Consider the following 13,698-nt stretch of genomic DNA (forward strand, 5'->3'; position numbering starts at 1 on the left):
GGAAGACCAGCCACGACCCATCTCAATGCTCTTACTGAGGGAAGGAGATGTTGGCCAAGATCTCGCGATACATGGCCCCCATCCATCCTCCCCTCAATACGGTGCAGTCGTCCTGTCCCCTTTTGCAGAAAAGCATCCCCAAAGAATAATGTTTCCACCTCCATGCTTCACGGTTGGGATGGTGTTCTTGGGTTGTACTCATCCTTCTTCTTCTTTCAAACACGGCGAGTGGAGTTTAGACCAAAAATATCAATTTGTCTTTATCAGACCACATGACTTTCTCCCATTCCTCCTCTGGATCTTCCAGAGGTCATTGGCAAACTTCAAGACGGGCTGGACATGCGCTGGCTTGAGCGAGGGGACCTTGCGTGCGCTGCAGGATTTTAATCCATGACGGCGTAGTGTGTTACTAATGGTTTTTCTTTGAGACTGTGGTCCCAGCTCTTCTTCAGGTCATTGACCAGGTCCTGCCGTGTAGTTCTGCCGTGTAGTTCCTCATGATCATTGATGCCCCACGAGGTGAGATCTTGCATGGAGCCCCAGACCGAGGGTGATTGATCGTCATCTTGAACTTCTTTCCATTTTCTAATAATTGCGCCAACAGTTGTTGCCTTCTCACCAAGCTGCTTGCCCTATTGTCCTGTAGCCCATCCCAGCCTTGTTGCTTGTGCAGGTCTACAATTTTATCCCTGATGTCCTTACACAGCTCTCTGGTCTTGGCCATTGTGGAGAGGTTGGAGTCTGTTTGATTGAGTGTGTGGACAGGTGTCTTTTTATACAGGTAATGAGTTCAAACCGGTGCAGTTAATACAGGTAATGAGTGGAGAACAGGAGAGCTTCTTAAAGAAAAACTAACAGGTCTGTGAGAGCCGGAATTCTTACTGGTTGGTAGGTTTTCAAATACTTATGTCATGCAATAAATGCAAATGAATTATTTAAAAATCATACAATGTGATTTTCTGGATTTTTGTTTTAGATTCCGTCTCTCACAGTTGAAGTGTACCTATGATAAAAATGACAGACCTCTACATGCTTTGTAAGTAGGAAAACCTGCAAAATCGGCAGTGTATCAAATACTTGTTCTCCCCACTGTATATACACACATAAAAATACAGTAATGGGAAGCACAAATAACACATCACAAATCATCCAGAAACTGTTACATTTCTCCTCAAATAAGTCCCCAATCAATATCTTACATTCCCCGAACGGCAACAGAACATCAAGATGAAAGAGCACTATGGTAGACAGCATCCACAGGTTTAAGACTAGTAGCAGCTGCACTTTGATAAATAATATCACCATAATCAACAACAGATCAAATGTTTGACTGAGTAATCTGCTTCCAACTGTTTAGAGAAAGGCACCATCTGTTTTTGTAGAAAAAGCCAACTTTAAATCCTAGCTTCTTAACCAGCTCATCTATATCTTTTGTAAATGTCAAATCTATATCAATCCTAATGATGAAGTATTTATATGCGGGAACACGTTTAATTGGAGAACCATCTAATGAGTGACCATGTACGGTAGTTCATCTGAAACATTCCTACGAGGATTTAAAAACAACATGTATTTCATTTAGCCACTATTATTAAGCATGTTTAAATCAGCAACYCAATTCTGCATAGCTATAAAATCTGACTGTAGTTTTGACACAGCCAGATCAAGGAGTTTGGGATATAAGGGGGCAGTTTGGAAGCTCACTGGTTTCCCTGGTTAATCCTGAGAGCAATCAGGAGTTTGGGGAGTTCTGGCCTCTCCTCTGGAACGCTCTGCTTTCTGGAGATATTTCCCAGTAACACTCCACAGAGAATGCTCGGAGCACTGGGATAAGACCAGGATTTGCCAAAGCTGGTCACTGTGTGTGTTTGTGTCAGGATTTGGCAAAGCTGGCAATAGCAAGCCCATTGGGTTTGTCTTGTGTGTGTGGCAGTGCTGGTGTTGAGAGTGTAGATGCTGTGCATGTTTAAGGGCTGGCGAGTGGCTTATGCCAGGCAGTCCCGGTGCGGTGCTAGGCCGGTATGCCAGGGTGTGGATATGAGTGTGTGTGTTTGGTGGTGCCGTGATGTGCCAGCACTGAGATTGGTGGTGGAGAAGCGTTAAAACTCCCAGAGACACCACTGTCCCTCAGCGAGCGACCGGGAAACCCTGTCTGTCTCATCAGCCCAATCTCTCTCTCTCTAGACGACATCCTGTCTACATCTCTCTTTCTCCCTCTAGATGACGTCCTGTCTACATCTCTGTCTGTCTTTTCTCCCTCTAGACGACATCCTGTCTACATCTCTTCTTTCTCCCTCTAGAGACGTCTCCTGTCTACATCTCTGTTTGTCTTCTCCCTCTAGACGACATCCTGTCTACATCTTGTCTGTCTTTCTCCCTCTAGACCACATCCTGTCTACATCTCTGTCTGTCTTCTCCCCTTAGACGACGTCCTGTCTACATCTCTGTCTGTCTTTCTCCCTCTAGACGACGTTCTGTCTACATCTCTCTTTTCTCCTCTAGACGACGTCTTCCTGTCTACACTCTGTCTGTCTTCTCCCTCTAGACCACGTCCTGTCTACATTCTCTCTTTCTCCCTCTAGACGACATCCTGTCTACATCTCTCTTTTCTCCCTCTAGATGACATCCTGTCTACATCTTCTGTTGTCTTCTCCCTCTAGAACGACATCCCTGTCTACATCTCTGTCTTCTTTTCTCCCTCTAGACGACGTCCTGTCTACATCTCTGTCTGTCTTTCTCCCTCTAGACGACGTCCTGTCTTACATCTCTTCTTTCTCCCTCTAGAAGACGACGTCCCTGTCTACATCTCTGTCTGTCTTTCTTCCCTCTAGACGACGTCCTGCTCTATCTACATCTCTCTTTCTCCCTCTAGACGACACGTCCTGTCTACATCTCTTTTTTTCTCCCTCTTAGACGACGTCCTGTTCACATCTCTGTCTGTCTTTCTCCCTCTAGAACGAACGTCCTGTCTACACTCTTGTCTGTCTTTCTCCCTCTAGACGACATCCTGTCTACATCTCTTCTTTCTCCCTCTAGACGACGTCCTGTCTACATCTCTCTTTCTCCCTCTAGACGACGTCCTGTTCTACATCTCTCCTTTCTCCCTCTAGATGACATCCGTCTACATCTCTCTTTCTCCCTCTAGATGACATCCTGTCTACATCTCTCTTTCTCCCTCTAGACGACGATCCTGTCTACATCGTCTCTTTCTCCCTCTAGACGACGCCTGTCTACATCTCTGTCTGTCTTTCTCCCTCTAGACGACTGCTGTCTACATCTCTGTTTCTAGTTCTTTCTCCCTCTAGACGACCATCCTGTCTACATCTCTGTCTGTCTTTCTCCCTCTAGACGACGCCTTTCTACATCTCGTCTTTTCTCCCCCTCTAGACGACATCCTGTCTACATCTGTCTGTCTGTTTTTCTCCCTCTAGACGAACATCCTGTCTACATCTCTGTCTGTCTTTCTCCCTCTAGACGACATCCTGTCTACATCTCTGCGTCTTTCTCCCTCTAGACGACATCTGTCTACATCTCTGTCTCTTTCTCCCTCTAGACGACATCCTGTCTACATCTCGTCTGTCTTTCTCCCTCTAGACGACATCCGTCTACATCTCTGTCTGTCTTTCTCCCTCTAGACGACATCCTGTCTACATCTCTGTCTGTCTTTCTCCCTCTAGACGACATCCTGTCTACATCTCTGTCTGTCTTTCTCCCTCTAGACGACTCCTGTCTACATCTCTCTGTCTTTCTCCCTCTAGACGACATCCTGTCTACATCTCTGTCTGTCTTTCTCCCTCTAGACGACTCTGTCTACATCTCTGTTTCTTTCTCCCTCAGACGACCCTGCTACATCTCTCTTTCTCCCTCTAGACGACATCCTGTCTACATCTCTGTCTGTCTTTCTCCCTCTAGACGACATCCTGTCTAATCTCTGTCTGTCTTTCTCCCTCAGACGACATCCTGTCACATCTCTTCTGTCTTTCTCCCTCTAGACGACATCCTGTCTACATCTCTGTCTTTCTCCCTCTAGACGACATCCTGTCTACATCTCTGTCTGTCTTTTAATTTGTCTACCTCTCTTCTTTTTCCTTCTTGTACTCTTCTGCTCTTGTTTCTTGTCTTTATCCGTCTCTCCTGTCTTGTATCTTTACATGTCTCTCATTCTTCCAATATTATCCTATTTTTTATATATATTTTTTATTTAACCAGGCAAGTCAGTTAAGAACAAATTCTTATTTTCAATGACGGCCTAGGGTTGGGTTAACTGCCTTGTCAGCTCAGGGATTCAATCTAGCAACCTTTCAGCTACTGGCCAAGTGCTCTAACCACTAGGCTACCTGCCGCCCTATTGGTGACATTACTAAAACGAACCATACATTTCACATTCATATTTTTTGTTGTATTTCGATGCAAATGTTGTGTCACGTCACTGGATGTAGTAACCTCTGCACCAGTGTAAAACAATAACAAAGAGTTGACAAACATCAAATGTGATATAAAATAACTTGTGTTAAATAGGTGGCTGTGGAGCGGGGTGGTATTATTCTTTGTGTCCTAGGGCTGAGCAGTGTGTGAGTGTGTGTGTGTCCTTAACATAAACCTCAGAACAGTGTGTGTGTAATTGCTAGAGGGGTATCCTACGAAGCAAGTTAGATCTATTCAGGGTTTTCTAAAGCTAACCAGCTTCAGTTAGCTTCACATTCCAGCTCAGACTTCATCCGTACTACGACGGTGGATATTGCTCGTCTGCCTGGCGCTAACTCTACCAGACTTGTAACTGCGAGTGCATGTCAAACGCCAAACTCTTCATTGAGACAACGCTGAAACATCAACCCGTGGGCGAGTCAGAGACACATTTGAATTTGTGCATAAATCAAAATGAAAGAAAAGTTCTCTTTTCTTCAGAAGCCTATGGTGTGAAATAGGCTTTTAAAAGTGCCGTCTTTATTTTATTACTTATCGTTAATGTAATTTTTTGTGTGCTTTTCAATGCACAAGCACCTTTCTTCCAACTCATTTCGATATACAGTACCAGTCAAAAGTTTGGACACACCTACTCATTCAAGGGTTTTTCTTTATTTTTACTATTTTCTACATTGTAGAATAATTGTGAAGACATCAAAACTAGGAAATAAACACATATGGAATCATTAGTAACAAAACAGTGTTAAAACAAATGTCTCTCCTTTGTCTTGATGGCAGCTTTGCATTACAATGTAAGAAAATAGTCAAAATAAAGAAAAACCATGGAATGAGTAGGTGTGTCCAAACTTGACTGGTACTGTAGATGTTTTATTAATCATACAAAATAGTTATATTGCATGTAGTTTAAAATGAATTTTGTCATTATTAAATGTGTAATGTGATATATTTTTACATTAAAAAAAATTACACACAAAACAAAACATTTGACTAAATAAATATTTTAATCCGTCGTCTTCCTCAAATGAAGGGACGATGACGCAATCTTTGCATGAGGGTGAGAATCTGATTGCATTAGACCTCAGCTCGCAGCTCAGTCATTTCATTCAGGGTAAATGGAGTTAGCCCTGAGTTAGCCTGCCCCAGAGTAGGTTAGTTCTGAAAGATTCATTGCTATAGAAATGTACCTGGCTAAAAGGTGAGCCACATTCGTATGACCGGTTATCCTAAGTTAACTCAGAGCTGAGCAAAGTTACCTCACTAAATCCTTAAACCTTATTCGCAGGAAAACCCTCAGGTCAGTGGCAACACGTACACACACCCCATACACCCACTGGCAACACATACACCACACCCATACACCCACTGTGTGACCGTGTCGAACCACCACAAAGCCTCTCCCTTGTCCTTTGTTATTGTAATGAATAACAGCTAAATAAATGACAGAAGTGTTTAGTACGTTTAAAGTGACACCCCAGAGGTAGTACGGAGAGAAGACCGAAAAAAAAGAGCAAGCGGAAGAAGGAGAGGTAGATGGATGAAGAAACGTTTTACATGAAATATGAGCAGAAATAATGCCTGCTTCTCTTTAATGTTTAATATGACATAATTCATTTCACTTTCACAATGTTAGAACACATGCGCAGACCGTGAGTAAAATGTATCACTCTTCATGTGAAGATAGACATATTCTATCTCTTTAAAATCATCTAGATATTCTTTTTTATAAAGAGAATATGGGCAGTTAAAAAAAGAAAATCTGTTGAAATTGTACCATAAGGAGGGATTAAATGTTGTTTAACAAAACAGAAATCTGTTGTGATTAAGGTTAGTATTTTATTTGCACACGTATGAGTATGAAATCCACACTTTTATTATACAATATAGAAATGATCACTGTTGAATTAAGAGAGGAGAAAAAAGTGCCAAATCCCGTGTGAATCGATGATAAGTATTGCTATCATTGTGTGTATGAGTTATTGCTCACAATTATATAGATTCTATTATAATCATGTGTTTAATTGGGTGTTTGTAAGAGCATTATTCATTCATTACAATAGAGAACATTCTCTTTTATTTATGCTTCCTCCCTGAATGGCCCAGCTGGCACTGTTACACGTAATTTATTTGATATAAATGATTTACATTATGCTGGAAATTTAGCTTGTATGAAGATATTTCAAGGCCTGAATTGGGATGTAATAAATTCATTGTAACCCTGCAGAAGAGGAAGAGACATGTTGATCAGAAAGTATTCACACGTTGTAGTATTGTAGTCACAATTTAGAGGATTACATACATAATTCAGTCAACAGAATTAAGGCTATCATTTAAATTCATGGAAATTATGCTATGATTTACAGGACCTTTAAATATAATTTTTAAATATATATAAGTTAAAAATAGGGCTTAATGGGTATCTGAACAAAATCTTGCCTTCATGCTGACAGAGTGAGATAAATTGAATCTGTATTTGTAGGGAGACTGCGGCTGCTCCTCTGCCTTGTGGATTTTTCCCTCTTCTACCTCGGAACAGGTAGCCTTTGTGATGTTTCCCTCTGCTACCTCGGAACAGGTAGCCTTTGTGATGTTTCCCTCTGCTACCTCGGAACAGGTAGCCTTTGTGATGTTTCCCTCTGCTACCTCGAACAGGTAGCCTTTGTGATTTTTCCCTCTGCTACCTCTGAACAGGTAGCCTTTGTGATTTTTCCCTCTGCTACCTCTGAAACAGGTAGCCTTTGTGATTTTTCCCTCTGCTACCTCTGAACAGGTAGCCTTTGTGATTTTCCCTCTGCTACCTCTGAACAGGTAGCCTTTGTGATTTTTCCCCTGCTACCTCTGAACAGGTAGCCCTTGTGATTTTTCCCTCTGCTACCTCTGAACAGGTAGCCTTTGTGATTTTTCCCCTGCTACCTCTGAACAGGTAGCCTTTGTGATTTTTCCCTCGCACCTCTGAACAGGTAGCCTTTGTGATTTTTCCCTCTGCTACCTCTGAACAGGTAGCCTTTGTGATTTTTTCCCTCTGCTACCTCTGAACAGTAGCTTTGTTGATTTTTCCCTCTGCTACCTCTGAACAGGTAGCCTTTGTGATTTCTCCCACTGCTACCTCTGAACAGGTAGTAGCCTTTGTGTTTGATGAGGTCACAGAGGAAGACTGAACGCTGCTAAATGTTGCTGAGACAGATTTAACACAGAGAAAATGATAGAGAAGGATAAAGAGAGAGAGAGAGAGAGGGGAAGGGGGATTAGGGGACACTCAGCATTGAGACCCCCAAATTCCCTCTCCCCATCCCCCTGTTTGTTCCCTTCCCCTCCCCCCTGTTTTATCCCAGATTATGCGAGCGGGAGAAGGGCAGAGGGGTGGGGGAGAGGGCGTGTATGTGCGTTTTTGTACGTGTGTGTGTATTAACCTGATCTGGTGAAGTACGTTAGGGGTCCTCCCATAATCCTCCAGACAAGACAGACAGACAGACAGACAGACAGACATACAGACAGACAGGACATTAAGGAGCCTCTGACAGGAAGTGAACTCTTAATTATTTAGAGGTGTTATCAATGCTGCAGGAAAACATAGTTCCTCTTTCTCTTTTTCTCTCTTTCTGCTCTATCTATCCCTCTCTTCCTCCTCCTTTCTACTATCTGCTCTTCTCGCTCTCCTTCCCACTATCTTTTACTCATTTGATGATATAAACAGAAATATAATGGCTTCAATCCTTCTTTTCTCACTCATTAAAATATATGTTTATATTGTATCATATTGTTTACTGTTATTTTGCAGTTAACAGAAGCAAGAAGCCTCTCTTTCTCTTCCTCTCTCTCTCTCAGTCTCAGGTATGTGAGGTAAGGGACTTGGGGGCCTATAGTGCAGTCATCATGCTCTCAAATTGTCTAATGCAAACAGGGAATGGCAGCTTGTCAATAAAATACTTTTCTACATGTTATTACCGCACACCCCCCTACTGGACACTACAATTTGGGTGACAGTTACGGCGTTGTTTCACTTCGTGTTAGCGCCGCACTGCAAATGGGCCAGGACTCCCTGGGCTGCCTACCCGCCCGCCTGACTGTTAAAATGAAGGAACTTTTCTCCCTTTATCATACTTAATTTATTTATTTTTGATGGGACGTCGGCCATCTTTCCAGCAGGGCAACAGTGTCCCCTTGAGGTGTTGTGTGGAAGTCGTTCTAGGAGAGAGGGGATCCAACGGATAGTGTGTGTTTGTATGTGTGTGTGTGGGACGGGAGGCACACGCTGGAATGATTTAGTATTTGTAATTAAAAAACACAGAATGAAGGGTTGCTGCCTGTGTTCAACAGTCATTAATTGAGTCCCAGCTTTGGGACGTAAATGTATGATAAATAAATAGCCGTAGCGATATGAAACATTACACTGACCTTCTTATGATTTAGACAAGATTTACACTTTACCACGGCTTGGCTATTTACTTGAGACGTTTTTATTTCATATTGTGTTAATCAGTAAATTAAACATGTGTAAAAAATGTACTTTTAGATTCATGAACTCACAATATTGATGAATGATGTGGTAGAGAGTAATATTTATATTCTTTATGTGTAGTTTACCGTCTCCTAGAACTGGTGACACATGGATACAGACAATTGCTCAGAATTGCAACAAATGATATCACATTAACGTTGTTAACAATGCTAGAATACACACTCTGACACACACAATGCTTGCTTCTATTGTGTAGTGAAGCCTTACCGTTGCCGGTCTGATGCTGTCCCTAGCTTTCAGTATGCTTGACAGACTTCTTCATTTAACCCAAACCCAGCAGAACGTTGTGGGAACATTGATCTAGGGTTGGGTTAAGTAGGGAGGGCTGTGTAGCATGTTAACTAGCCTGGCCGACGGAAGGAAGGAAGCCGTTTAAACAACATGACTGTGAGGCGAGCAGGCATATATCCTGCTGCAGACCACACTGCCTGGCCCTGTAGGGACACTGTTCTCTCTGTCTCTTCTCAATTTCAACTATACATTCGTATGTGATGTGTTTCAGTGGCTTCTGTTGATTGCAATACAACAGTTCGAAATATGATACAATACAATACAATGTATTTGTATGACTGGAAAAAGACGGATGGAACAAAGATATTATATTTCTGTTTATATCATCATACCCAATAAATATATCACTTTTATTGTCTGCAATTATTCATTTACTTTGTTTTATCAAGTCATTATTGTAAATCGTTTTTACATGACATTGCTCCATTTCTAAATTAGCTGGTTAGCTGGTTATTTTTTATATATGCTGTAAAATAATTACTTCAGTTACTTTAAATTTGGAATCTAAACATTAATTTAAATGTTAATGTTATTTTGTTAATCACATAATTTTAAAGGCAATAACTTTACACGATCAGATTCAATATTATAAGTAATTCTATTTAAAATGTTAATTTCACTTGCTGAATTTGAACATGTTTGGCCCTGACCCTTTTAAAGAGGAGGGCTATAGAGTATATCGAAATGAATCTACATAACAGAGTGACAGACAGACAAACAGGGATGTACAGCCTGTACATAAATAAATCATCAGGGCTGTGCTATAACGTTAATGCATACAGAGGTATTAGAATGAGAATAGATCACATGTCATTACAGTGTGGTTCCTATCCTGTGTCACCGCTCATCTTTACGTTGCTTCATTATTGAGTTAAGGCATGCATAATTTAACATGGAGCGCTATGGATCCTTCCTCACTCAGATGGAGAAGGGATGCTGCCCAGATTATAGGGCCACATGTATACGGGGCGCTCTCTGTCTCTCGTCCCATCTCTTCTTTCTGTCTCTGTCTCTCTTCCCACATCTTCTTTCTGTCTCTGTCTCTCTTCCCACCTCTTCTTTCTGTCTCTGTCTCTCTTTCCATCTCTTCTTTCTGTCTCTGTCTCTCTTCCCATCTCTTCTTTCTGTCTCTGTCTCTCTTCCCAGTGTGTATGTGATGTGTGCTGTGTGTATGTGAGTGTAGTGAGTGTACCTGTGGAGCGTCTTGCAGAGTGCGTCCTGTAGATGGCTGACTAGCTCCACAGCCACCGCCGTACAGGCCACCAACACAAAGCCCTGTAGTCAGAGTGAGGCTGCAGACCTGAAACACACACACACCGTTAAAAACAGACTTACACACACATACTGTGTACACACGTTCAAAGACACTTACTTGAGCGAAAGAGAAGAGAAGAGCGTGATAGAAATGAGACAGAAAGAAGAGAATGGGACGAGAGACAGAGACATAAAGAAGAGATGCCTGAGAGACAGAGACAGAAAGAAGAGATGGAAGAGAGAACAGAGACAGAAAGAAGAGGTGGGAAGAGAGACAGAGACAGAAATAAGAGATGGGAAGAGAGACAGAGACAGAAAGAAGAGTGGGAAGAGAGACAGAGACAGAAAGAAGAGATGGGAAGACAGACAGAGACTAGAGAAGAGATGGGAAGAGAGACAGAGACAGAAAGAAGCGATGGAAGAGAACAGAGACAGAAAGAAACAGATGGGAAGAGAGACAGAGACAGAAAAAGAGATGGGAAGAAGACAGAGACAGAAAGAACAGATGGAAGAGAGACAGAGACAGAAAGAGAGGTCGGGAACAGAGACAGAAAAAGAAGAGGTGGGAAGAGAGACAGAGACAGAAAGAACAGATGGGAAGAGAGACAGAGACAGAAAGAAGAGATGGAAGAGAGACAGAGACAGAAAGAACAGATGGGAAGAGAGACAGAGACAGAAAGAAGAGGTGGGAAGAGAGACAGAGACAGAATAGAAGAGGATGGAAGAGAGACAGAGACAGAAAGAAGAGGTGGGAAGAGAGACAGAGACAGAAAGAAGAGATGGGAAGAGAGACAGAGACAGAAAGAAGAGATGGGAGAGAGACAGAGACAGAAAGAAAGAGATGGGAAGAGAGACAGAGACAGAAGAAGAGGTGGGAAGAGAGACAGAGACAGAAATAAGAGATGGGAAGAGAACAGAGACAGAAAGAAGAGATGGGAAGAGAGACAGAGACAGAAAGAAGAGATGGGAAGAGAGACAGAGACAGAAAGAAGAGGTGGGAAGAGAGACAGAACAGAAAGAAGAGTGGGAAGAAGACAGAGACAGAAAGAAGAGGTGGGAAGAGAGACAGAGACAGAAAGAAGTGATGGGAAGAGAGACAGAGACAGAAATAAGAGATGGCGAAGAGAGACAGAGACAGAAAGAAGAGATGGGAAGAGAGACAGAGACAAGAAAGAAGGTGGGAAGAGAGACAGAACAGAAAGAAAAGGTGGGAAGAGAGACAGAGACAGAAAGAAGAGTGGGAAGAGAGACAGAGACAAAAGAACGATGGGAAGAGAGACAGACAGAAAGAAGCGATGGGAAGAGAAAGAGAGACAGAAATAAGAAGGTGGGAAGAGAGACAGAGACAGAAAGAAGAGATGGGGAAGAGAGACAGAGACAGAAGAAGAGATGGAAGAAGAGACAAGACAGAAAAGAAGAGATGGGAAGAGAGACAGAGACAGAAATAGAAGAGATGGAAAAGAGACAGAGACAGAAAAAAGATGGGAAGAGAGACAAAGACAGAAAGAAGAGATGGGAAGAGAGACAGAGACAGAAAGAAGAATGGGAAGAGAGACAGAGACAGAAAGAAGAGGTGGGAAGAGAGGACAGAGACAGAAAGAAGAGGGGAAGAGAGACAGAGACAGAAAGAAGAAGGTGGGAAGAGAGACAGAGACAGAAAGAAGAGGTGGAAGAGAGACAGAGACAGAAAGAAGAGATGGGAGAGAGACAGAGACAGAAAGAAGAGATGGGAAGAGAGACAGAGACAACAAGAAGAGATGGAAGAGAACAGAGACAAAAGAAGAGATGGGAAGGAGACAGAGACAGAAAGAAGAGGTGGGAAGAGAGACAGAGACAGAAATAAGAGATGGGAAGAGAGACAGAGACAGGAAAGAAGAGGTGGGAAGAGAGACAGAAGACAGAAAGAAGAGATGGGAAGAGAGACAGAGACAGAAAGAAGAGGTGGGAAGAGAGACAGAGACAGAAAGAAGGGTGGGAAGAGAGACAGAGACAGAAAGAAGAGGTGGGAAGAGAGACAGAGACAGAAAGAAGAGGTGGGAAGAGAGACAGAGACAGAAAGAAGTGATGGGAAGAGAACAGAGACAAATAAGAGATGGAAGAAGACAGAGACAGAAAGAAGAGATGGAAGAGAGACAGAGACAGAAAGAAGAGGTGGGAAGAGAGACAGAGACAGAAAAGAAGAGGTGGGAAGAGAGACAGAGACAGAAAGAAGATGATGGGAAGAGAGACAGAGACAGAAAGAAGCGATGGAAGGAGAGACAGAACAGAAAGAAGCGATGGGAAGAGAAAGAGAGACAGAATAAGAGGTGGGAAGAGAGACAGAGAACAGAAAGAAGAGATGGAAGAGAGACAGAGACAGAAAGAAGAGGTGGGAAGAGAGACAGAGACAGAAAGAAGATAGGTGAGAGAACAGAGACATAAAGAAGAGGTGGGAAGAGGAGACAGAGACAGAAAGAACCGAAAGAGAAACAGAGAAAGGCCGCCGTAGGCAGACATGGCTCTCAGAGAGAAGACAGGCTATGTGCTCACTGCCCACAAAATGAAGGTGGAACTGAGCTGCACTTCCTAACCTCCTGCCAATGTATGACCATAATAGAGACACATATTTCCCTCAGATCACACAGATCCACAAAAGAATTCGAAAACAAATTCCAATTTTGATAAACTCCCATATCTACTGGGTGAAATTCCACAGTGTGCCATCACAGCAGCAAGATTTGTGACCTGTTGCCACAAGAAAAGGGCAAACCAGTGAAGAACAAAACACCATTGTGTAAATACAACCATATTTAATGTTATTTATTTAACTTGTGTGCTTTAACCATTTATACATTGCTACAACACTGTTATATATATAATATGACATTTGTAATGTCTTTATTGCTTTGAAACTTCTGTATGTGTAATGTTTACTGTTAATTTTATTGTTTACTTCACTTTTGATATTATCTACCTCACTTGCTTTGGCAATGTTAACACATGTTTCCCATGGCCAATAAAGCCCCTGAATTGGAAAATTGTGAAAGAACAGAGAGAAGAGAGACAAGAGACAAGAAAGAAGAGGTGGGAAGAAGAGACAGAGACAAGAAAAGAAGAGATGGGAAGAGAGACAGAGACAGAAAGAGAAGAGGTGGGAAAGAACAGAGACAGAAAGAAGAGGTGGGAAGAGAGAGGACAGAAGAGAGATAGGGAGACAGAGACAGAAAGAAAGA

General features: G+C 42.4%; 1 protein-coding gene across 1 annotated transcript in view; it reads left to right on the forward strand.

Annotated features, from left to right (window-relative positions):
• LOC112072013 (usherin-like) overlaps nucleotides 1–13,698 on the forward strand; it is a 45,737-nt gene that overhangs the window by 25,001 nt on the left and 7,038 nt on the right. The window contains exon 5 of the mRNA XM_070439608.1: nucleotides 7,755–7,782. Coding sequence (XP_070295709.1) covers nucleotides 7,755–7,782 — 28 coding nt within the window. The remainder of the gene's footprint in view (nucleotides 1–7,754; nucleotides 7,783–13,698) is intronic.

This window comes from Salvelinus sp. IW2-2015, unplaced genomic scaffold (assembly GCF_002910315.2).
Source record: "Salvelinus sp. IW2-2015 unplaced genomic scaffold, ASM291031v2 Un_scaffold1800, whole genome shotgun sequence".
Lineage (NCBI taxonomy): Eukaryota > Metazoa > Chordata > Actinopteri > Salmoniformes > Salmonidae > Salvelinus > Salvelinus sp. IW2-2015.